A 24,733-nucleotide genomic window follows, 5' to 3' on the forward strand; every position below is an offset into this window, starting at 1 on the left:
AATGATATAATTCTGTATAATTTCTTGTATAAAGCAATATCTCTTCCTTGAGTCAGTTGTTTTTAGAATAATAGAAACGCAAAGGTTGCCGATGACAAGTCTTAGTGATTCACCGTAGCCATTTATGTTCAAATAAACTGTCGCTCATATTTAAAAATTAAAAAGCTTCAACATAATTTTTCCACGTTTTCGTCTGTAGTATATATTTCGAGACGAATCATTCTCATTAATTCATCTCAACTTTAATCGGAAAGGATTTCAAACTAGAGCACGTTTCTGATATAACAAGATATTCAGGGTTAATTAAATCCTCCATAGTCCTTCCGTAGCACTTCTCATGCTGTTTACTCAAATCATAATATTCTAACTCAAGACATCAACATTCTTTGTTATTCTCATGTTAAAAAAAGTATTTAGAATTTAAAAATTTCAATTTTTCGTTATAGCAACCTAACTTTAAGTTGAATATATGACGGCATTATCTCATTTAGTGTTACACTATATAAAAACGCCGAAACAACGTGAATGCAATCTAAAACGATGTTCTGTGATATATATTACTGTTTCAATATTCAGTGTAACATTATTAAAAGCTCAATACAATAGTTACTATATTTCTAGTCAGAATTGAGTAATATAATAATTTAAAAAGCAGATTTAAATTTTTTTCTTAATGCGATATTTCATTTTGAATATAAATTTCGAATGAGAATCAAACGAAAAAATATTTTTTTACAATTCCCATCACTATAATCACAAATTCAGTCAAATTTTCCGTAACGATTTCTGAACAGTATACTTACCATAAGTTTGCATTCTCACAATACATACGGATCGTCAACAGTTTTTCATTCATTACATTTCATGAATATTGACACACCGCACCAACGAATATTACTGAACGAAAAATCGTGTGTAGTGTGAAGATACACATTTATGCCAAGCATACAGATAATTATTTCAAATTATCAAAATCCAAGAAAAAATGTCTCTGGTTATATTCCATAAGATTCAGCCTTCTTTATTTATTAAAATACATTACAGAACAACAAATGTTGTCCAAAATATTCTACAATTGTTACATTTAAAACTGTCTCTAGGTCAGTATAAATAATTAATTGATTAGTGTTTTGATTTTTTAAATGGAAATGAGTTCGAATAAAAAAAAATAAATGAAACAAATGAAACGATTGTAATCAAAATATAATTATCAGTTCGAATTGAGTATCAAAACATCTACAACGGTACGCTTAACTAGAGTTTACATCAACAAACGTAACACGAATAGTTTAAAGTTATTCATTCAAATATCGCACATCACGATATAAAGGAATATATGAATGAAAAACCAGAGACTGTGCAGTTCGAAGGTTCAAACTCACGGTAAGAGTATATTCATGCATATTTACAACTATAACATATATTTTATGATATATAATACATTAAAGGAAACTAATTTAATAAAACGCTATTCAATCCAATTATATATAAACACGTTAACATCAGCCTCTCATATAAAACAATTACAATAAAAATATTCTCAGCTGTCAACAACAAATACGTCATCATTGATATCCAATAGTCGAATTGAAACGTTCAACAACAAACATTAGCCGCTAAAGATTTATTTATCTATCACTCATCAATTATCTATCAGTGTAAGGCACATTCATAACACGTTCCATATTCACTAAACAGCTTATTTATTCTAGGCTTTGGATAAAATAAACTTTCGCTATAAACATTGGAGTCATTTATATTCGTGTGAGTTTATTTAATTATAGTTTCCTAGTTAAGGCATAATAATTTCTTCCATAGCGGTCGTTTGTTCTGTACAACTGGAAGCCCTGCCAAGATGGCGGCGTCGAAGGCGTCCTTCAGCTGTTTCCGTGTCTTAGCTGACGTCTCTATGTACGTGGCGTTTATTTTTGCCGCCAATGCTCTCGCTTCAGCTTCTGTTACCGCGTGTTCGTTGCGGGCCTAGAATTGACGAAATACGGTCAGTAAATTAAAGTATATTTTTAGCTGAATGGCAGAGATATTTGCTTGAAAAATAAAGCGCGATTGTAAGATAATAAGTATCAAAAGGCGTTATAGTTAAGCAATATGCTTGCTAAGTTCTGAAATTATAACAAATTATTTGACTTTCAGCTGTGTAATATGTGACGTCAGTGAAATTTAAGTCGTACTGAGAATAAGGTAGTATAAATGGCGTCACTTATGTCAGCCATTATCTGCGTATATAATATGGAGACATTAATAAAGATATAAACGTAATTTTTTTTTCAAGCAACACTCCTCATATTCGTACTCATCCCACGTCATTAAAGTATAATAAATTAACTTTCGACAAGCGAAGCCATAAAATACGTACTTTGAAAATGAAATAATTTATTGCGTGTTGTTCGACACGTATGAACACTATAAAAGTTATTGTTATTTACATCTTGGTTACTTATAAGTTATAATTTTAGCTTCTCGTTAAAATGTATGACGATTACATATATTTTATGATTAAGTCCGTCCGGAAACAATTATTTTATAAACGGACTATAATTTGTACCGTTTAGCTCGATTATTATTGACGTTTCTTAAAGAAAATCAAACAATTTTAAAATTACGATAATTATAGAATAAACAGAATCTATTAAACAGATAAGGAATATCGATTCCTGATACACTAGTACTTTTATTAAAGAAATATATATTTGGGTGTATTTATGAATCATTTTAAGCAAAATACACACAGATTTTATTTGTCCAAACACATAGCTAAAGAATACAAACTTCGCGAAGGAACTAATCGCTTATACATCAGAATGACAGTCTACAAGTAATAATAGTAAGTAATCATGATAACACATAAGTTTTAAGTTGTAAGGACTCATTTGATTATGCCGTAACAATGGACACAGGAAAGAGATTGAAGGAAGCAGATAAATTAAACCTAGGTACAGGTAAGCTATTAGCCAGGGTAAGCTATGATCAGAATAGTGACCCGTAAAGTCTGTATCACACGTCCGTCGAGGGCCAGGTCGCTCTGCGTCCCCACGAGCACTACTGGAGCCTGCACCGAGGACACGGCGCGGATCCAGCGATCGGCGACTGACTTGAACGTCTCCGGACGAACCACGGAGAAACAGAGCATCAGGACATCGGTACCGGGATAGCACAGCTCGCGGAGCTCGGACATTGAGTCCTGGAACAGACATTATATATATATAGATTATAAAATGTAACAATCATTTGTTTTTATAGTAAAGGTGGCAAACGAGCACACGTCCTATTTGATTTATTTAGACCCATGAACATCTGCAACATAAGGGATGATACGGATGCATTGGCGACCAAGATTGTGGAAGAAGGAGAGGAAAGGGTGGGAAAAGAGAAAGCTGAACCGGCTCTCTCACTTATCTGACGAAACGCAGTCATTAAAGGCTACTTCACCCCGAACTTTCCCGGTCGAGCCAGCCCATGTTACTTGACCACACCACACCACAGCCTATGCTCTACCACTTGCAAAAGCATTTCCACTACAGATCATAACACGTTTTATATTCCGCAGATTAAAGCTCTAGATGCGTATATCATTTGATGTCTCTTAAGGCAGGATTACATTGCTTCTGATCAATCGATTACTTGTTTTTAAGTTTGAAAGTAATCTTTTTCTACAATAGTAACTTGTATGACATCTTTTATAGGTTATAATCACTCAACTCACACAGTACGAAAATTGCAGAATACATTTTATATCTTTAGACTTAATTGTACTAATTCTTGTGTATGCCCGAGGCTATTGCGGACACTGATCTGCGAATAATTTGTATGAACTTGGATAAAAGATTTCAAAATAGCATCAGTATTAAAAATAAATTTGGTATTTTTTAATTGAAGTCCATTCTTACATCAGTGATATTAGTTAGTATTGTTTTTGGAATGCAAAATAATGCAATCGAAATCGTAACACACAAAATGCAATACACAAAGTAAATAATAAATAAGTGTGTGTTTGTTCCCACTAATCTCTGTAACGGCTGAACCGATTTTGACGGGAGTTTCACTCGATGGTAATTAATATCATAAGAAGTAATTTAGAATACTTTTTAACCCAACTTCAAAGAGGAGAAAGTTCTTAATTCGACTAGATGTTTGCTCCACTATAGCTCCTTCAAATAAGGACCGATTTTGAAAATTATTATTTGTATTGAAAAGGCATTGTCCTGAGTCAATCCCGTTACCGCCAAATCATAAGAATGAGCACAAATATGTCAAAGGGGAATTTAAACAGGCAAAGCCGCAGGCAGCAGCTAGTATTTTGTAAGTATATATATCTAGGTATGTTTGTAATAACAGTGTCTTAGTGGATAATCAAATTGTTATCCTTAGTACAAGTGCTTTGTTATACATAAATAAGTGTATGACGGCCATTGTTGACAAACTGTTCGTATAATGCTTAAAGTTATACAATAGATTTTTTTGTTGAGTACACTGAATCCTGTTGAAGAGCAATAGTAGGTACAGAGTTAGGGCGCGTTGTGTGATATATTTTTGGGTATTTCTCACATTAGATATATTTTTATCTTTCTCTTCTTTTTTACGACAAAAATTGTATAAATATATATATATATATACTATAGATACAGGGTAATGAGATATATATTAGAAATATCTTGTAATTCATAGGAGTTGAGACCCCAGAAATCGTTACTAATTAACCACATTTAAATAAACTGAAACACAGTCGTAGTTTACACAGTAGGTACCTATTGTAATAATGTTTCAAATTTATATATATTAAAAGTCAAATATTTTTCATAGTAATTATTTACACATCAAATCTAACAAGTGGAAACTCTCCAGCAACAGATATATCTTTATTATAAGATCAGTTCGTCCAAGAAATAAATCTAGATTTCAATTTCCAATCAATTATCTTAATAGAAATACCTATTTGGTATAAATAAAATTAATCAACCGTTGAGCGATTTAATTATATTAAAAAAATATATATATATCTACTTATAAAAAGAATTGTTTTATTTTCATACTATATGTATATGGAAAATAAAAATACCACGTTAATTTAGTTAGTTGAGCTACGTATTCCAAGTGTAAGATTTCGCTTGTAAGTTTTCCTTTGATACACACCACAACTACATATTTCAACACAACGAAACATATATCCGACCTTAATAATATCAAGGTATACATAACTCTTGTATAAAACTAGTTTTTATATGTACGATCAATATTTTTACCTTCGAATATTTTTTTTTTCTAACGTTTAATTACGATTTACGACCGACATGTAAGGATCTCATTTATTATATACCACAGAACCTACCATGAGTTCGCAACGCAAACTAAACACGGACAGTTTTAAGTTTTTCATACGCAAACTTCGCACATGATGGTATCGAGTTAATAAGAAAAAAATTACTGTGAGTTTAGGTTGACACGAAAATGTGGTGGCTCTGGGTTCTCGTGAGACCCGCGGTGTCCATAAATCATTTCCGAGCGCATAATTCAATGTTGAATGTTTATGTGATCGACGTCATGTATCACAGGTATTGTGGCCGCAGGTAGAAACTGTGAGAAATTGTGTGAAAGTTGAAAAACACAATTCATACGTACACGCTTCTTATGGCACAAGTCTCATTCATCCACCGACAGATGGCGGAAGCAGGTGGGACGGAACGTTAGTAGTATAAACTAGGATTAGTCCGAGTTTCATATCGCTGACGTGAACATTGATAGTTCCAAAGTCTTCACACGTGAATTTTATATAATAGTAACGAATAGGATTAATTGAGTATTAGAATAGGTCAACGTTTCAAGATTAAAATCTTTTGTATGTATTGAAGTTCTTTAAGCCTCTAAGGGATTTACTAAAAACGAAACTATTTCTAATGTAATGTTAGCAATGGCCAGAAACTACTACTATAAGCTGTATACTTTTTATTTTTATACTTTAGTATTGCCATCACTATATATTTTAAGTTATTACATTTAACATAGTAGTTCTCACCTGACCCGCAGTATCACAGATTTCCACACAGACCGGCCTGTCATCAACGTCAACCACAACTGAAAAAGAAAGATACGGAATAAATATTACGTTATATATTAGACAGTTATGTATAACAAGTTTGGTGCATTTACATAACACACTATTGAAACTATATACATATAATAAAATATTTGGCACTTTAAGGTTACATTACATCTATCCGAAGTATCTAATACCAATGTATTAATCAATCAAAATGACGCAAGACGTCAATTAAACAACTAAATATACATGGACGTTTGCACAATGGCAACATATTTGTAAAATGTCAGACCTTACATGGCAAGTAATTGAATGTTGCCCTCAATAATATAAAGTTGTCAAACATAAAAACTCCTTTGTCTTAATAATGATATTCTATATTCCTTCAATAACAATAGCTTAACTATTCGACTTCAATCATGACAGGACTTGACAGAGACATAATTCACATATTTGCTTAATAAGAATATTTTATTGCTAAGTTTAATATGAATTCGGTAAAATAATTTTATAATTTCAACTTATGTTACGTAAGTTTTATTTAAGCGATAATCGGGTCGAATTTAAATAAAAAGCAAATACAATCAAGCCCAGATACAGAAGCGATGTACATTTCTATGTAAATAAAAAAATAAACGAATAAAATATGTTATTTGAGAACGTAGAAATTCTGAAAGAAAATAGTGTTGAATAAATTGAAGTATACTTATTATACAGCGTGTTGTTACTTCAACGTTCCACAGAATATTTTAAATTTTTATTCTTCGTATTCAACCTACAAATGCAATGAACGAAGTATCGGTGATTGTAATGCATTTCAGACAGTCGAATGTATTTTTAATCGCATAACTGTAACGCATTGTGATTATTAATTAAATTACAGTAGCTATCGTGACGGGCGGTAATTAGCGATGAAAGGCTGAATGCTACAGAGTATAAAATATAATATTTTACCACAGATAACTCACATATGAACTGACAGCTTCGGAGTATTTCATCAAAAAACTTCCCAAGTCGATGGAGATATTCTTCGGAGAGTTTTTTAAATATGTCTGAAGCAGATACTAAATCGCGATTGCATTGCTTAGACGGTATAAGTTGGTTTATTGGTGATAAATTAAGTAAAAATAACTGCATTGGGATAACATTTACGTACATTGAACTAAACCAGTCATGCGTCATTACAGCGATGCAAAACTTTTAACATTTACTTCATAATTTATTTAACACAAACCAAATGTTATCCATGTATTTTGACAAATCTTTTAGATATTTCTATTTAGATATAAAAATAATAATATAACGCATAGTATGCTCAATAGTTCCGAAACGCGGCTAAACCGCATTACTTGTAACAATTTATAACAATTTCGTAATCAAATGTACTATAAATAATAATTGCTGTTTTTCCCTAAATCATCGCCTTTATTACTGGGTTAAAAAATTATAAGACGCGTGTGTATAATATAAAATCTTGTTGGAATTTGATACCCGTGTCTTGGCCTATTTCCTCTGGGGCGTAATGTGATGCAGCGACTATTAGATATACATTGCCTGTTGAAAATTAACATCAGAAGGTAACGTATTGAATAATGAAGCGATGGAGAGTACATCATAAAAGCGGTCTGCGGCAGCGATGTAGTGCTTCTCGTTTGAAACATCCTGGTTTTTGTTTTAAACCAGCAAGCGAAAAAGGTTTCTGTTGCAAAATTTACAAGTGTAATACAATTTAATGGCCGCCGTATTTATTATGTATAAAATTTAAAACTGTCCAATTTTATGAGCGAGATTGTATGTCGTACATTAATGTTTTATTTTTAACTGTATTTATTTTTATTAGGTAAGCAGAATTAACTCAGTGTAATCTTTTAGGAGGACAAAATTAGTTTTGTTTGTCATGCGTGTGAAGAGTGCTTAATGCCGCCATATTTGCCTCTCTCAGCTGATATGTAGTGACGTCACAGTCCTGAAGTATCGTTACTTAAATCTCTCCGTTAATTAAATTCTTAACTTGTATATACTATTATCCATGTAAGCTTTCTGTTCGCTATCTTTAACTCAGATCGCAAAAGCGTAATTTACACTCATATATATAATTAATTCGACCTTATTATATATTCGTTTAAAATATGTTAAACGTTTATTAATTTATACGACTTTCTCTTTCTAAAAATCTTTACCTAAAATATTTTAAATATAAAAAATTAATAATTGTTATCTATATTAATGAAAAATTTTAATAGTATCATAATAGTAATCATCTTGTTCTCGTAATTTATTAATTTCATATAAATTCCGTGTTTCAATGTACGTATTTGGAGTGTTTTCACTTTTGCATAATTTTAAATGCCAAGCTTTGTTCAACGGGCTCAAGGCGAATGTGAGAAAGAAATGTCTTTATATGAAAACATATATTAAAATGCTACTCGTAAAATACAATGAGATGCAATAAATATAACGGTTTTATTATATTTCTGTGAACATATAAAATAACTTTAATTATAAAGAAAAAAATATTTTTTTTGTTCTACATATATGTAGATTCTTAACACATAAATTATCTTTTTTATATATAGTATTAAGTTATCATCTGATACGGCTTTTCCTCGAATAGATTTATTTTCATTCCTGACATAGAAATCATTTTTAAAACGAGACGAATAAATTACCTGTGAGTCCCTCTGGCACGGGAGAATGACCCTGGCCTGCGTCGGCCAAATTAAAATCAACCTGCCAACCCAAAACCAACCTTATTTCTTTGACATAGGATCTATTTACTCACACAATAATCTCAGTAAAGGTTCTATTGACTCCAGACGGTCGTGATAAGGCATTTAACTCAAGCAAGTTAGAACAAAGTTTTCTAATTGCGACCCTAGATTATGCATTTTATTTTAATTTTATAATCGGTTATACAGATCATATAAACTTTAATGCCAGTATTGCGTTCTAAAACTACTATTATTTTGACAAACATGTATATGTTTGTATAAACACACACACATACACACTCATATATATATATATATATAAGTGAATAATATGCAATCTTCTATGTCGAATAATTTCAAACAAGGACAAGGGCAACTAGCAGGAATAACACAGATAATTCAACAAAGGCTTTGTTTGCGGTTAGACGCACCAAAAGGAGACGATCATTAAGCTATTATTATAATTTCCAAGAAATAAAACATCAAACTCTTTATAGTTAAATAATTTATTCAATATATACTTAATATTAAAATCCGTCATTAAAAGTTTCACTGTCTAAATGTTCCATGTGAATTTTCATCGCGCAAAAATATTTAATCAAAGTTAGTTTGTCCATTTGATAAAAACATCAAACGTAGTTAATTTCGAAAAATAAATTTCCTACGACATTCCAAAGAGTATGTATGTATTGTATTCTTTTAAAATCTCATTGTCACTTAACCTTTTCTGTCGGAACAGAAACCATTGGCATTTTATCGTGTTATTGGGTCGACGAGGTGGCGCCGGGATCACATTTGAGGAACAAACCTAATTTCATTTGACCTATTGAACAACGATAAATTAATATGATAATAGTAAACTCTGTCTAATCATAATTGTGATTCATTGTATTTCGAGTCCTTTTAAGGCGGCCATGTATGATGCGTTTCGTTCGAAATTCAAAATCTTTGTTTACCTATAACAATTTTATAACATACATCATAAATAAAATATACGTAAGTAAATTTTATGCACAAAAATAGTTATTAATCACACCAAAATATGAACCAGATATTTAAATATGATTTAATGTGAATACGATAACGGTGAAAGTTAAATAAATTATTGTAAAATAACAGTTTCGCATTTCAAAGATAAATTGCGGTGGAGAATTTTAATTTATGACATTATTGCAAGCTAAGGATGTTCCGAATAACAAGAAATATCACCACAGTTTATCTTTAGCTGTAATTTATTTGTATCTGGGACATGAACGGACATCAAACATTCGTGATAAATTTCGTGTTTTATAATGAATCACCATCGATATCGATATAAAACAACGACTAGATTTTATCTAAATATATTATTAATGTCTATAATTAGGTTTCTAATTTAAAATAATAAAAAAAAGAATTTCGTTTACTGTAATATTTTTCCAGCCAGTCACTTTTCACATAACCATATAAAGACGTGGTATACGCCTTGTGTTTATTTTTGAAGTTGGAACATAATTATTTTTGAACCACAGTTGTTCTGACGGTTTAAATTATATTGTATTATGTACGTTTTTTAAGTTACAATAAAAAAAACATGCTTTGTATGTTTGTGTACATATGAGAAATGTGCGAGATAAAGCTAGTGATTATTAATAAATATTGATAAGATTTAGTTAAGAACAAATTGTAGGGATTATACTGATGATATGAATCCCCATCAAAGAAAATCACTTAATAAACTAAACGCGAAATATGTATGAAGAAATCGCGATATAACTAAGAAATTTCATACTCGGTAAGTCATTTTAGCTGTGAACTTTATTTTGCTTTGTACAAATTTTGTCTTATCACATACATACGAAATACATACATACATACATACATACATACATACATACATACATACATACGAAACGTTCCCCGTTCTCACTCAATCTACATTAATACTGTGTTAAGCTACGTTAACGTTCCGTGTGTTTGGCGATGCAAACTCGGGATAAGCATATAGATCTTATATAGCAAACCTTCCACTAATAGTCCTTTATTCTGGAATCAACAAAAATTATTCCAGAATTACGCTGCTGCTGAAACAGTTTACATTTACAGCTGTATCTGACTGACAGATGTTTACATTACAGTAAACCAGTGAAAGCGTTCCAATATTTAGACCTTTATTATTCTTAGAAGTAATCCATATCTGCGATAATTTTAAAAATTCTTATGCTTAATGGTTTGTTAAAAGAAATGAGACTGTGTCGGATGTGGGAATGTAAGAGAGTACAATAATTAGGGTAAAAGCCAGTCGAAATGCTCTCAACGTCGCCTTTAAAGAAAACGTGTCCCAATTCTGTTGCACCTTCTATAAATACTGTATATATGTAGGCTGAGAATAATATTTTATTTAATGAGTATTCAAAAATATAAAAATGTCCAAGTTTAATAAAACGGAATCGTCTGTTTGACGACAAAAAATATTGTTTTACTAAATGCATATTAATTATATGAACCGTACATATTATAACAGTTATATCAAAATATTTTTTACAATTTGTATACGTCTGTCTGCTTGTTACGACTAATCTCTGAAACGATAGTTGATATATAACGAGTTACTAAGACATCTTATTTTAGATGCATTATTAATTTTAATATCATAAATAATAATAATAAAAAAAAATACACACGATAATAACACACGAATCTTATATTGAGACGTCCAGAAAGTTATTCTATCTGTTAAATATACGTTCCATTGTGTTTTAATAATACGAAGATCATATATGAAGGTTAAAATAGTCATTATAGTTAACGTTATTAAAACAAAACTAAAAGCAAACTGTTCTTACTACAAGTTTCAATCAATCGATTGATACTATAGTATGTTATGATTTATGGTTGAACAACTACACACTGTCCAGATTCCGTTTGTAAGACTCGTATTAAGACTAAACAACTCGTTCCTTTCTAATTATAACACAAATTATACAAATTGATATAAATAAGATATCGCTAATGAATGAGGACCACAGATAACAGTGAGGCAACAAAACAATTAAGTTCTGATTAGAAAGTGGAAGAATGAATTTGTTACTTGCATTCTATATTTAAAATTAAAAAAATATAAAACATTTTTTCAAATATGTAGTTCCAAATGATTGTTTTAGAATGTCTTATTGTTTAGAGTGAAACGATGAAAATTAAGTTCTAATATAAGGAGATTTAGGTATAAATTTTATTAGCTTACCTCTATCTTAAATTAAGAAGCATGGACGTCAAAAGGTATAGTCAATTATAACATGAATTATGTATGTAAATTCATTACAATAATTACAAGACGTATTCGCGTAAGATTTATAACGCGACCATTTTAGGTTCTCGATTAACACTTAACGCGTAGGATTCATTGTGCGACGACCTTACACTGACATATAAGTCACTGGACTTATCAAACAGACGGGTCAATGGACGATGTTTTTTTTTAATAAGCTGTTAAAACAGCACAAAGTCATTCTTGCAAACAAAAGAAGGTTTTAATATTTAAGTTAAAACATTTTTAAAATTTTTTGTAGGACATGTTTATATCATGCGATCCTAAAAAGACATTTGTAGTATCAAATACAAATAGATACTAGAGATACCCAGTTTAACAATTGATAATATATCTGATAACATTAAATATAATTCTTGCACTATATTCCTCTATTGTGATATTAACAATCGTGTCCAAAGAAAGTACTAATAAATAACAACTAACCAACGTATTCATGTGTCCAGACAAAAGGAACACCGTATCTTAAAAGATGAATAAAAGATACGTCGGAACGAGAAATAATGTATGTGATGTAGACAATAGAATATTAATATGCACAGGATTAAAATTTATATCAAAATATATTAAGTTTTTTAAACATAGCAAGTTTTGTAAGCAAAAACGAAGTATGTAGTTAAGTAATATAAGTGCTACAAGCCTCTCCCTTTTATGGAAGACCAAACCTGTCCATACAAGATAATTCTAGCAAACTAACTCCAGCCAGGTATAAAGATGATGTATTCACATACAAGCATTGTATTGATTACCAGCTATAAATTTCATATAAAAAAATTCTATACATCTCTAGAAAACAATTCATTAACTAAATCGTTTTATTTACATATTTATTCTCATTTTACATTTATTAATTAAAGTAAACATACATATAATATATATAATGGATATGAAAACAGTAAAACAGTTATGAATCTGAAATGTACAATATCATATTTCATTGAACTAAGCTATGCGATAATAAGCCTATGTAATATTACGTGTGTCTCATTTAATAAAAGATTAAATTTCCTTTTTAAAATTTGCATATAACATTAGTCTTATCTTATCTTATCTTTGGACACGGAAAAGTAAAAACAGCTCAATTTATACAAACATTACTGAACTGTAGTTTATTTCTGTAATTTCACGAGATAACATTGTTTGACAGCTTCGTGTTCTAGAAGAAATTTCCTTGGTCAACCTTGAAGTGTAGATAAGTGTCACTACAAGGCTCTTGAAGTTGCCATTGAGATATTTCACGTATCAATAGATTTGCATATTTTTAAAAGATATTGAACATTGTATGACAGAAAAATCTTATATATATATGTGTGTGTGCGTGTGTGTCTATGTGTGTTTATTTTAGAAGGTCACACACCTGCTTTTTTTTCTAATTTCATACAAAGGTTACATCTTATTCAAGTTCACAGCACATATCGTGGAAAATCTTGACAGCTCCATTTATAGATGAAATAAGAAATTAATTATACCCATATCGATAATGTTTTTAGTTTAAATAAGGCGAATCATTGGATGTAATTAGCTGTCAATGAGAGTGGACGGTGGGAACAGTAATTGTTTCTTGGTACTTGGCAGCAAAAGTAATTTAGTTATGAGTAAACACTTAAATAATTACTTAACCATCTTCTTTGATTTAAATATTTTCATGCAAGAAATAAAGTACTAGAACTTATTACAATATATCATACACGTTTATTTGTACATATTAATTTATTTACTATATTATATATATATATATATATTCGTTGAACCAAACTGAATACAATGTTGAATAGAATAAAAATTAATATAATATTGTCAAATAAAACTATCGGTAAAGTACAATAATAGCGTTGATACCCCAGTACAGTTATGAAGGGCAGTAAACGTGTTACCGAATGCGTTTTTATCACGAACCTTGCTAAATGATAAGATATTCAATAATCTGTTAGTCATTGTTACAAGAAATATCAATAGTTATAAATCTAGTAAATTTCCATAGAAAACACGACAGAGGAATGTGTACGCGTACTAAAATGTATTCTATATTAATCATGGCAGAGTAATGTTGGTCTTTGAAGGATTTTTCCAAGAACCAAAAAAAAGAACACTGTAATATTAAAATATTAAACGATTCCTTTTTTTTATACTGTTTGTTTCTTAATCATTGATTAAATATGATTTGAGAAATCATAACCTAAAACTGCATAACCGTGGGCGCGAATTGTTTGCCTTCTTAAAAACGTAATGCGATCACACTAAATATAGCGGTCAAGAATGACTCATTAAAGCTTCCTCAAATATCAATTTTAAGGTCGTTAGTATATATAATATAAATTGCGAAATTATATACAAACCGACAACATAATTGCAAAACGTTTTGCTAAAGTATGTTAAAGGTAAATTGCCTGATTCGTTTCCTTTACTTTAAGAGAAACTCATTGTAGTATCGAATCGATTCAGGTCGATCGATTTAAAAAAACACCTCTCGTTTGATCAAGTCGGGAAAAAACGAGAAGTTTTTCAAATAATACGAATTGTAGACACAAGTGTATTATGTCACAGAATATTTTAGAAGAGTATATTAATTTATATATATATCAGTGAATAAATTTAAATGATCTCCCCATGGGTATCTTATGATATGAAAGATTCAAACCACAAACGCATCACGCCATTGTGAATTCCCCTCGCGCGGGTATTATCGCGAGCACACCGTAAAAGTCATGTCTCGATCCCTTTAATAGCGATACAATACAATTATTAATCAATAAGAAACGTGATCATGTATCCTTTGGGTTCAAGTTAAAAATAACAACTTAATATTCCGCGGTGACCGTCGCTGATGAAAATCTTTGTAATACCAACCAACCATTCTACCAACATTACAATTTAAATACCCCAGTTACAAAACATTAAGTAAATTACGGCCTTACATTATATGTCGATTAAATTAAGCAAAAACTTAATTGAAGCAATTTAAATTTTGGTATAAAATCAAAAATCCTTGTAATAAGTAATCTTAATTATATTGCGACAGGCTTAAAGATAATCTCACACTAAAACGTTTCATAAAAAATAATATTATATGGTGTAAACGGCAAAAAGTAGGTATTACAGATCCTTTCAAATTAGGGTGTGATAGACAAACACGTAATAATAATAATAATAACGATTAACCCTTAAATTAACAACTGTTAGGATTACATTAGATAAAAATGTACAACTTGACGGCCTTTTCGCTAAAGAGCGATCTCTTCCAGACAACCAACAAGGAAGAATAACACATACATATTAGGTATTAAGTGGGCGTAAGCATAAAAGAAATCGTAAAATATATAACGACTTGAATGAAAATAATCTAAATATTTCACGCTAAATCTTAACCAAATAATATAAGCATATCTATATATATAATACAAAAATTGTAATTTTATACATCACATGTTAATATTGGTTGAGGTAGTGAATCTTTACCAAACGCTTGAATCAAAGAAAAATACGTACATTAATATTGACAGTGGTCAAAAGAATAACCGCTATTAAAAAATACAAGCGAAGCGAGCTAAAAACACATTTACGTACTCATCTAGCTGTTTACTGTTAATCCATAAAGAATTGCTTATTTTTAAATTACACAAACCCAAGATAACAGATGCATATAAAGTGAAACTCTCAAATTTCGTTAAAAAGTGTTGAATTATGAATTTTATTTGGTCGTAAAACTACAGCGTGTTCACGTAACTCAATCCATATGATTAATTTTGCAACGCTCGTTCGAGCTCTGACGCTTGAATTTCGACATCAATAAATAAACGATATTAATACGCGCTACATCAAACTCAATTCGCAATGGGATTTAATATTTAATTTAAACTCTCTCGCGGCGACCATAGACGATAGACTTACACTTAAGATCTCATATCAGTTGTAATAATAAAATTTAAATTAAACTAATATTTTCGGATTACTGGGCGTTAATTTATTATTTTTAAAAACTACATACTCTCGACGTCTGCAGCAAACGTGATCACGGACGGACGAGACCCATCTCGTTTTTAAAAGTAATAAATTAACGGGCAGTAATCCGAATATATTAGTTTCATTTGAATGAATACTCGCGAAAATCTTGAATCTTATTATAATAATAAAATTTTTTCACATTAACCTCATCTAATAACAATGTTCTAAAGCTCAGTATTATAAAAGGTTTTTAAATGATGTGTTACTCCTCAAAGACCTCCTCAAACTTCTTACATTCTGATCTTTCTGGAGCCACCCTGTTCGACATTATCCCTGACACAACTATAATATCGTCCCATCTTTTCCTCTTGCCTTCCCAATGATACCTCTACATTACTCTTTTACTTACTTAATTAATATATGACCTCTTACCGTATGCCAAGCCCATCACCATTTGGGTGTTAATGTTCTGTACCCACCATAACATCATCTCATCATTTCGATTCAGTATCAAAGGTGAAAAAACGGGAAATGATTGTCTTCATTGAAACATACTATTTAGTATCAAATACAGGAAACCATTGATTCGTCAACGCTGATGTAACTTCCTTGCTTTTGACAACTTTTACAGGTGAGTAAACATCTACCTATTTATTTTATATGAATACAAAACTCTCGATATCATTGGTGAATTTTTTTTTATATACAACAGCGAATTTATTTACTTACGATATTATATAAAAACGTCATTAGATTATATATATATTTATATATATAATAATATTAACAAATAAACGTTTGTTTTTACCTCAATATTTTTTAAACTAGGTTACATGAATAGTGATGAAAACTAATGAATTTATTTGCAAAGCAAATTTATTGTCTATGGACGATTATCTAACATTACAATCAAATATATTGTTATATAATATCCAATGATATTATACAAAAACAATACGCTCATTAATAGACAATAGAAGATATATAAATGAAGAAATGTAATCAATAATATGCAAAAAGACAAAAAACAAGATTACCATAAACATTAAGATCACAATGACATTAGTCAGTGAAGTGCAGGAAAATAAATATACCGTTAATAATTTCACAATGGGGTCACATCTCGCGGTGACGAATCATACTAACTTTAGATGTTATTCCCAGCGGCTCGTTAAAGAGACGTACATGAGCGTTGCTTAACACTAAATTAACTTGGGTTATAAGTAAATCAGCTTTGGCGCCATGAGTTTTTGCTTTTATTAACAGCCCAAATCGGCAGCGAGTTGCTTAGGGTAATGAGTAATGATTCAAAACAAAGAAACTACCCAGAGTTGTCACCGAAATAAACACGTGTAGGACACCCTTTATATTGTAACATGTATTGCGGAATAGTTTATACATCGTCCTTTGTATCTTTAATGACATCCCAAATTAATCTGTAGTTATCGTGTATTAGTTTTAAAAAATATTCCACATTCAAAACACGAACTCACAAATGAGATCTGGAATATTTTTAAATAAAATAAAATTTAAATAAATAACGGAAAAAATACTGCAACGAATCGTATGTAACAGAAAAAACACATGAATGAACGATTACCATATACAATAATTATTAACAGTACTCATGCATTGATACACATGCAGTAAATATGGATTTTTTATTTTTTTAAAGCCAAGCTTTATTCTGGCTGGAAATAAAGAGTCAAACTATAACTAAAAACTCTTTGTATGCTGTTTTATGTATTGTAAATAACGTAGATAATTAATATTAAAATGCGTTCTATATTTAAAAATAAATAATTTATCGTTATCTCAATCCTGTGTTGTCGTTAACCGTTAGTAGGTAACGTCCTAAAATAAAACATGTAATAAAATAGCCGTTTGATTCATTTATTACATTACACAACAACAGGTAGAAAAGACTAATTAAAATTCCATGTTTACACATTCTTTTTTTTCACTTCACAGATTGTGGGATATTAGTATATCATTCCAAATTTAAATTAAAAAAAAAAATACTTTTTTGCACCTGACAAATTGCTTAGTATATTAAACAATATGATTATACATTTCTCATCATATTATTATATATATATTTAATGAACCAATGCATATATTATTTATTCATATATACATATAGCATACAATCTTACAGAATGAAACCAGTGCTATAAAAAATATAATGAATAATGACATTAGATTCATTAGTGTAACTTTTAAAAATGGCGCTCGATGACATTGTTAGTCATATTGTATTCAAATTATGTTACGTGCTTATTCCATTGAGTGGTCAAGTGGCTTTAAAAACATTTCATAACTCGTTAATTCAATACGTTCGAAAATTATAAGTATTTCGTTGATACAGATAGGTTTAAATTATGTCATTTGAATGTACATAATCGGATTTTTTAACGGTAACGGCTGGTTTCATACGGCGTTTTGTTGAAGTTAGCAATTGACCTAAATACAAAAAGGTTCTCAGGCAAATGAAATGAAAAAGTTGTAGCAATATACGTAAAACTTCTATAGACTTGTAATACGATTGTACTAGATAAAGGTTTTCATGTTAATGTAAAGGTTATAACAGGATTGACTTGTTTATTTTTCTTTCGACTAAACGAAGTCGAAAGCAAATGCTGGCGTCAAAATCTGCACTGCAATATAATCGTTGTTTAGTCACCTGCCCTGTACCTCATATATAATGCATGAAGCAAATTCAGATTTCACAGTGTCCAGTCTTTAGAACCAGGCGGAAAATTTCAGTTTGTAATCCTTTTATAACAGTTCAATAGATACATAATGTTTCAGATACATTTTTAGTTCAATTAAACCATTACTGCGAATACCGTCTCATTAGATAACGCGTGAACCCGGGACCCCGGCATTAAGCAATTTAACCCATTAACCGATCTCAATTCCCCTCGCAATCTGAGACGTGCATGCTCCGATTCATAAGAAAGTCATATATTGATATGTCTTCCTTATAACGTATTACTTATATTGTGCATTTTAATTAACTTTTAATTATATTACAGTTCATTCACCGGTTGGAATAAAATAATTTTAAATATCGAAGCGATGCATTAGAAGTCACGATCACGACGCACGTGTTGGGACTGGTTTGTCCGGCTTTGAGTTTACCACGGATGACGATGCACTGAGATAACTTAGAAAAGTAGAATTATTGGATTATGTTCAGAATTCAATGATCGATATTGAAATGAAAACATTGATATTGGCATAATGTTTTAGGTCGCGGTCGTTTTCCAAAAGAGGTTTATTCGTTACAATACTGTTTGTAAATGTATACTGATAAATTGTATATTACAAAACGAAGGTATTGTAGCACAAATTGTCTGAAATACAGAAGTTACTCAATACACAATGTTTCGTAATAAATCAATTTGAATTGTGGACTAAATCACGTAGCATATTTACATGTCTTATAACATGTATACAGAGATATTATATGAAATTTATAGTTGATATGAATGCAGGGTATTAAGATAACGGTGCTTTGGACAGCCAGCCATGCGGGCTGGCTTTTTATTATGTAATAGGGCCATAGATTTATGTTAGTGTTGCCCGATGAGACTGACTTTAAAAAACTTTGTGATTATCATTATATTCATAGTTAATACTTATTATGTATATTGTAATTCATTTACACTTAACATTAAGTTTTTATTCTATTCCCAGATGTAAATTATTCTCTTATATTATACATGTACTTATGCTTATTAACTTTACGTATATCGATTCGGAATTAAAAATCGTTTTTTACCAAAAATATTGTTCACATACGCTTTCACCACCAAAATGACGGCAACATGTACAACGTGAAAGTTATTAATGTACACATAAACATTTAAGTACTTCTTAGATATTATATACATTATATAAACGCTTAAACAACCGTTTGTGACTTTTAAAATGTAATAATCATATTAAATATAAATAGACATTTAGCAGAATATTCCACAATCCCAGTGTGGGTTGCCATTTTATTTAGAATTAATATTTATTGTACAGGAAACATTATATTCAATGGAGATATTAGAAATCAAATATCGTAATGTAAAAATTATAATATTAAATTTCTAACCGACAGCAGTGACAAATATTCCAGTCGATTTCTTTTTCTGATAATTATATACTCATTCAATATTTCTTGATTTTTATATTTGTCACTTTGCTTTATAATTTTCATAGGACGGAATAATTTGAGTGACATACTTAAATTCGCTATTCATACAATACGTTTTTCATATTTAATAGGGTCTGTAGGGTAAACTGCAAAACCATAAAGCCAGAATGTAACTAGCTACGGGTTCAATAACACTAACATTGTAATCCATAAAAGATAATAGAGAAATGATGAAAAGTAATTAAAATACCACGGGCGTGTTCGTTTTATTTTTTATCGAACATCATTTCGAATCAAACGTACCGGTCGTAATGATGGTTGACGGAATAAAAAATATGTATCCCAGGGAACGTTTTCTAAACGATGATCGTACAGTATTTTTTTTTTTCATTATTATTTTTCGTAGAAGGTCGACGCACAAAGAGTTGCAGCAGCTGCTAGTGTACAGCTGGCTGCTTAGACTCGAATAACCACGACGACATAAGTTTTTTATGTCACCTGGCCATTTGTTAATAGGTGTCGTTGATGAAGACAGGTTTTATAAAATTTACGATACGAAATTAATCATTAACATTCATAGATTAAATATTATTTATTATTAATATATTTTATAGATATATTTTTATTTGGAATTACAAGTGACGCTCGAAATGGTCATTATCGCCTAATCTGTTTTAACTAAGGATTTTACGTAATGTCTTAGGATATGACTAATCGTCATTCCTCGAGTATTTTAAGTATTATGAGTAAACCTGTATGTGAGTTGTCCTTTGTTGTGCATCAGGTATTAACTAGGAAGTAACTCACGTGTTGTGTCAACACAGTAATAAAAGATGCAGCCAAAGGAAATTCAAAAGGCGAATATTGCAATCGGTTCGTGTGAAGGAAGTATGCTGCATCATTTGCATGCAAATACAGACGGGAAAGTACATTGTTCTTGGCTTTCACATTACTTTCAGTAAGACTTCAATGTTTTCAAAGAAAAGTAGAATTTGAAAACGCCAAAGTGTTGCCACAACCAAAAAAAAAATAACAAAGCAGTTATTACTTAAGCTCGAGAAGTTATTTCCAATGGTTGTATCTTATTCTAAGATCTGCCGCTGTTAATATAATCGTTTTGTTCTTTCTGGCTACGGAATTGTGGCGCCGGTTTATTTACCTGTAATGGTTACTCATGCAACCTAGGATACATTTTAAAGATCAGTTAGCGGCTTATATAGCATCGGAACAAAGAGAACACTTACGAACCAAGAAGCTCGTCCCTTTGATGTTATTTTAACGATTTTAGCACTGCCGATACTTTTATGATATTTAAAATTATTTATCTTAGTTGTAAGATGCATTGGTTGCTTTAATGCAGTTGACGTTGTATAGTTTATTCAGCAGTTCTTATGATTTGCAAGCACCTATAGATTGTCTGGTCGCAGTCAATGGCTGGTTCGTATCGTCATCCGGCATGCTTCTTTGTATTCATATCCTAGCGAGTAAGTGACAGTAACATTAATTGGTTCTGACTGCTAGAGATCCATATTAAAAGGTGCTTTGACCCCCTCTACGTGGACAAATGTGAACTATTCCTTTTATACATTAAAAAATATTATTCCCCAAACGTATCAGATAGAGCGTGACTGGAATTTTATTAGTTTTTTCTCTATAATTAGTCGGTTTTGGAACTAGTTATTCGTACGTGTGAATGTTTACAATAAACCTTTTTTGTTGCATAACAATTTTGATAGATGATAAGATAGGTATGTTTTAGATGTACGAATGAAAAGCAAATCGTTAAGTTGAATTTTAAATTATATAAAAAAGTAATGATTAATGAGTAGTTCATGTCATTTTGTCAGTATTTGTCTATTGTGAGAAGAATTTACAGTTTAAGTTAAATTAACAAAAATCTTATGTATGAAGTTGTTTTACTATTTTTATTCATATTTATTCAATAAAATCAAACAAGTTAAAAATAAGTGATAAATATATATATATATATATTTGAATTACGAAACATGGTTGTTACACGATTTATAATGCCAATTTTTTTTGCAGTATTTCGAGTGTTGATAAGTTATCAAATGTTTGACGCGCCTTCACAATGATATCATGAAACCATGAGAATTGAAGAAAATTTAAACAAAATTACCTACGGCTGCCATTTGACTTAGAAATTAGGACAACGAATTGAGTCCATCGACAATATTTTGTTATCTCGACAAATAAATATTATTGTTTTAGTTGCCGAAGCTGTCTTAAATGTATTTAGTCTGTGATAAAGAAATAGTTTAGTGGCGCTAAATATGTCATTTCATGATTTAGGCGCCATTATAGTTATCGTGCTGAAAAGTATCTTAATCTAGGTAATTATCTATACAAATCAGGGCTATTATGATAAAATTGGAGTATATTGACACAAGTTGAAATGCTGTATTTATAATATGTAAGTGAAGTAACAACAGTGAATCTCACCATTAAATGTGTCGTATGCGGTCGGCTGATATTCTTCCCGAAAGGTGTCCTGGGCGTACGCAGCTATTAAGGAACTCTTTCCCACCGCTCCATCTCCCACCAACACACACTTAATCTTTTCTTTCTTCCCACCTTTAACTTTCCGTCGATCCTTTATTTGGAACATACGATTTAAAGTCCTCCGACTCTTCTTATCCCTAACCGTCCACTCATTCACTTTATCACAACAATTGAGTTCCGTAGATTCGTCGTCTCGTATCACTGGACGGCCGTGCTCCTCGGCCACCTCGGAGTAGTCGTAGTCGTCTTCGTCCCGACGCGGTATAGGGAACTGACTGGGACTGTGCACTCCGAACACAAAAGGACCATCTCTCTCCGGTAGACGGTTAGCAAACCCGTTTGCCGGCGTCGGGGGCTTTGCATATTGAACTGTTGGAGCTTGATACTGACTCGATAAATATTCAGCGGATGCGTGAGGGTCGAATTTAAACACTAATTCCGCTTCCCTACGATCCAAGTTTAATTCCGGTGGGGTCACTTTGTCTTGAAAGTATCCGATCTTCTCTCGTGTTCTCGTCTCCTGCAGCCGTTTTTCGATGTCAACATTTGACGGTTTCCAATAATCGGATCTGTATTCGAATCGTCCTTCGTCGGCTGAAGGGTTCCTCGCCGCGGGCACGGGTCTACCGTACTTACCGTAGTCACGGGGTGGTGCTCGAGGTGGAACCACGACTGGCTTCTGTGGTTCCGCGAGCAATGGCCGGCGAGCTGACAGGTTCGCGTTCCTGTTAAACATGATACCCTCTAAGCTAGGAGACATTGGCACTGTCACGATCTGCTGAATAGAGGATTATTGAAGCGTGCGTTCGCGCACATAACTCGCAGCCGGACTATGAACGTTTACGTGAAAGTATTATCGAGACGAACTCCCGTACCGACATGCGTCCACCGTGAAGGGTGAAACACGACTAACGCATTGTTCGGTAAGTCAGATCCAGTCGGGCGCTAGAGCGGCGAGGAGCTCCCCGCACCAGTTTAAATGACCTGTTGCTTCTATTACCTGTTCAGGTATAAACGACCGTTTTGCGATTCGAGTGCAGCTGGCAGTGAATTAATAATGCCATGTGGCATTGGCGACGTCGAACCAATTCGACTCATTCAAACTAACTATGCGATGAATGAAACTACGTGTTTTGTTTACATATAGACTATGCCCGTAGTGAAGTTACGTGACGGGACAATAGGTATTAGTTCTTTGTACGACGATAGTTGGTAGTCCATACCTATTCTGAAAACGAATTCATCGCGTCACCTATGTTCATATATCAACATTATAAATAAACAACGTGTCTTTCAGAGCAAGAAAATAATAGCTTTCGTGTTATTTGATAATCAAATATATTTCATATTTCCTTATGTTAGTAGTAGTGTTGTGTGTTCTTTATGAAGGTAGTGACGAATTAATATAAGAGTTTACATAAAGAAGACTATCTCAGTTTATTTTTTAATACATGTCCGTGGAATATGAATTTACTATATATTATCATTACTTATAAAATCATTATAGTAGTAAATTTTAAAAATTACACATATTTTCAACACAAGACACTTTTAGAAGAGTTTTTTTTTTGGAAGACCACGCTAGAGGTCCAGTTTGCACAAATAATTAGTTTTCGTTTTATTTTAAAATTATAAGTTGATGGTAGCAGTTGCAAACATGCATGGTAGCAGTTAAAATATAAAATGTTTTTGTTTACTATTTTGAATGTATTTCTAAGTAATCGTTATTTCCAAAATCTGTATAAAATCTTCTGGTCCAAAAAATAATTGTTACATTAGCCAGGAAATGACATTAACGAACTCATAATATAGGGATTTAGCCACGTTATAACCATCTATATGATTATAAATCTACATGACATGTTGTTACTTCAAAAGTAATAAGTACCTTCTCTTAAATTTAAAAGTTCCACCTTCAACATCGTCGTACTTTTTTTGTCTTTTTTATGCTTTGGATGCTAGCATCATAATGGCTGTACGATATAATTCAACATATCATGGAAAAAATACAATGACTCTTATTTAAATAAAAAAAGCAACACAGAATA

General features: G+C 31.3%; 1 protein-coding gene and 1 long non-coding RNA gene across 2 annotated transcripts; one reads left to right on the forward strand and one right to left on the reverse strand.

Annotated features, from left to right (window-relative positions):
- Positions 1 to 1,186: 1,186 nt before the first annotated feature.
- LOC116765526 (uncharacterized) lies at positions 1,187 to 23,592 on the reverse strand. The gene is made up of 4 exons (XM_032655005.2): positions 22,626 to 23,592; positions 6,029 to 6,087; positions 2,999 to 3,199; positions 1,187 to 1,980 (listed from the first exon to the last, which is right to left on the reverse strand). Exons 1-4 carry the CDS (start codon positions 23,443 to 23,445, stop codon positions 1,789 to 1,791), a joined length of 1,272 nt encoding a protein of 423 aa, XP_032510896.1. The 5' UTR covers positions 23,446 to 23,592; the 3' UTR covers positions 1,187 to 1,788.
- Positions 1,881 to 2,275, forward strand: LOC133319063 (uncharacterized). Its single transcript, XR_009752756.1, has 2 exons — positions 1,881 to 1,999; positions 2,152 to 2,275. It is a non-coding gene; the product is annotated as an uncharacterized LOC133319063 (long non-coding RNA).
- Positions 23,593 to 24,733: the final 1,141 nt, after the last annotated feature.

Source organism: Danaus plexippus, chromosome 11, assembly GCF_018135715.1.
Source record: "Danaus plexippus chromosome 11, MEX_DaPlex, whole genome shotgun sequence".
In the NCBI taxonomy this organism is placed as follows: Eukaryota; Metazoa; Arthropoda; class Insecta; order Lepidoptera; family Nymphalidae; genus Danaus; species Danaus plexippus.

Coding starts and splice junctions, on each gene's coding strand:
- LOC116765526 (XM_032655005.2), bottom strand. CDS start 23,445: ATGTCTCCTAGCTTAGAGGGTATCATGTTTAACAGGAACGCGAACCTG. Junction 3,200..6,028: donor TCTGTGATACTGCGGGTCAG/GTGAGAACTACT, acceptor TGTCTGTTCCAG/GACTCAATGTCCGAGCTCCG. Junction 1,981..2,998: donor GTGTGATACAGACTTTACGG/GTCACTATTCTG, acceptor CGTCAATTCTAG/GCCCGCAACGAACACGCGGT.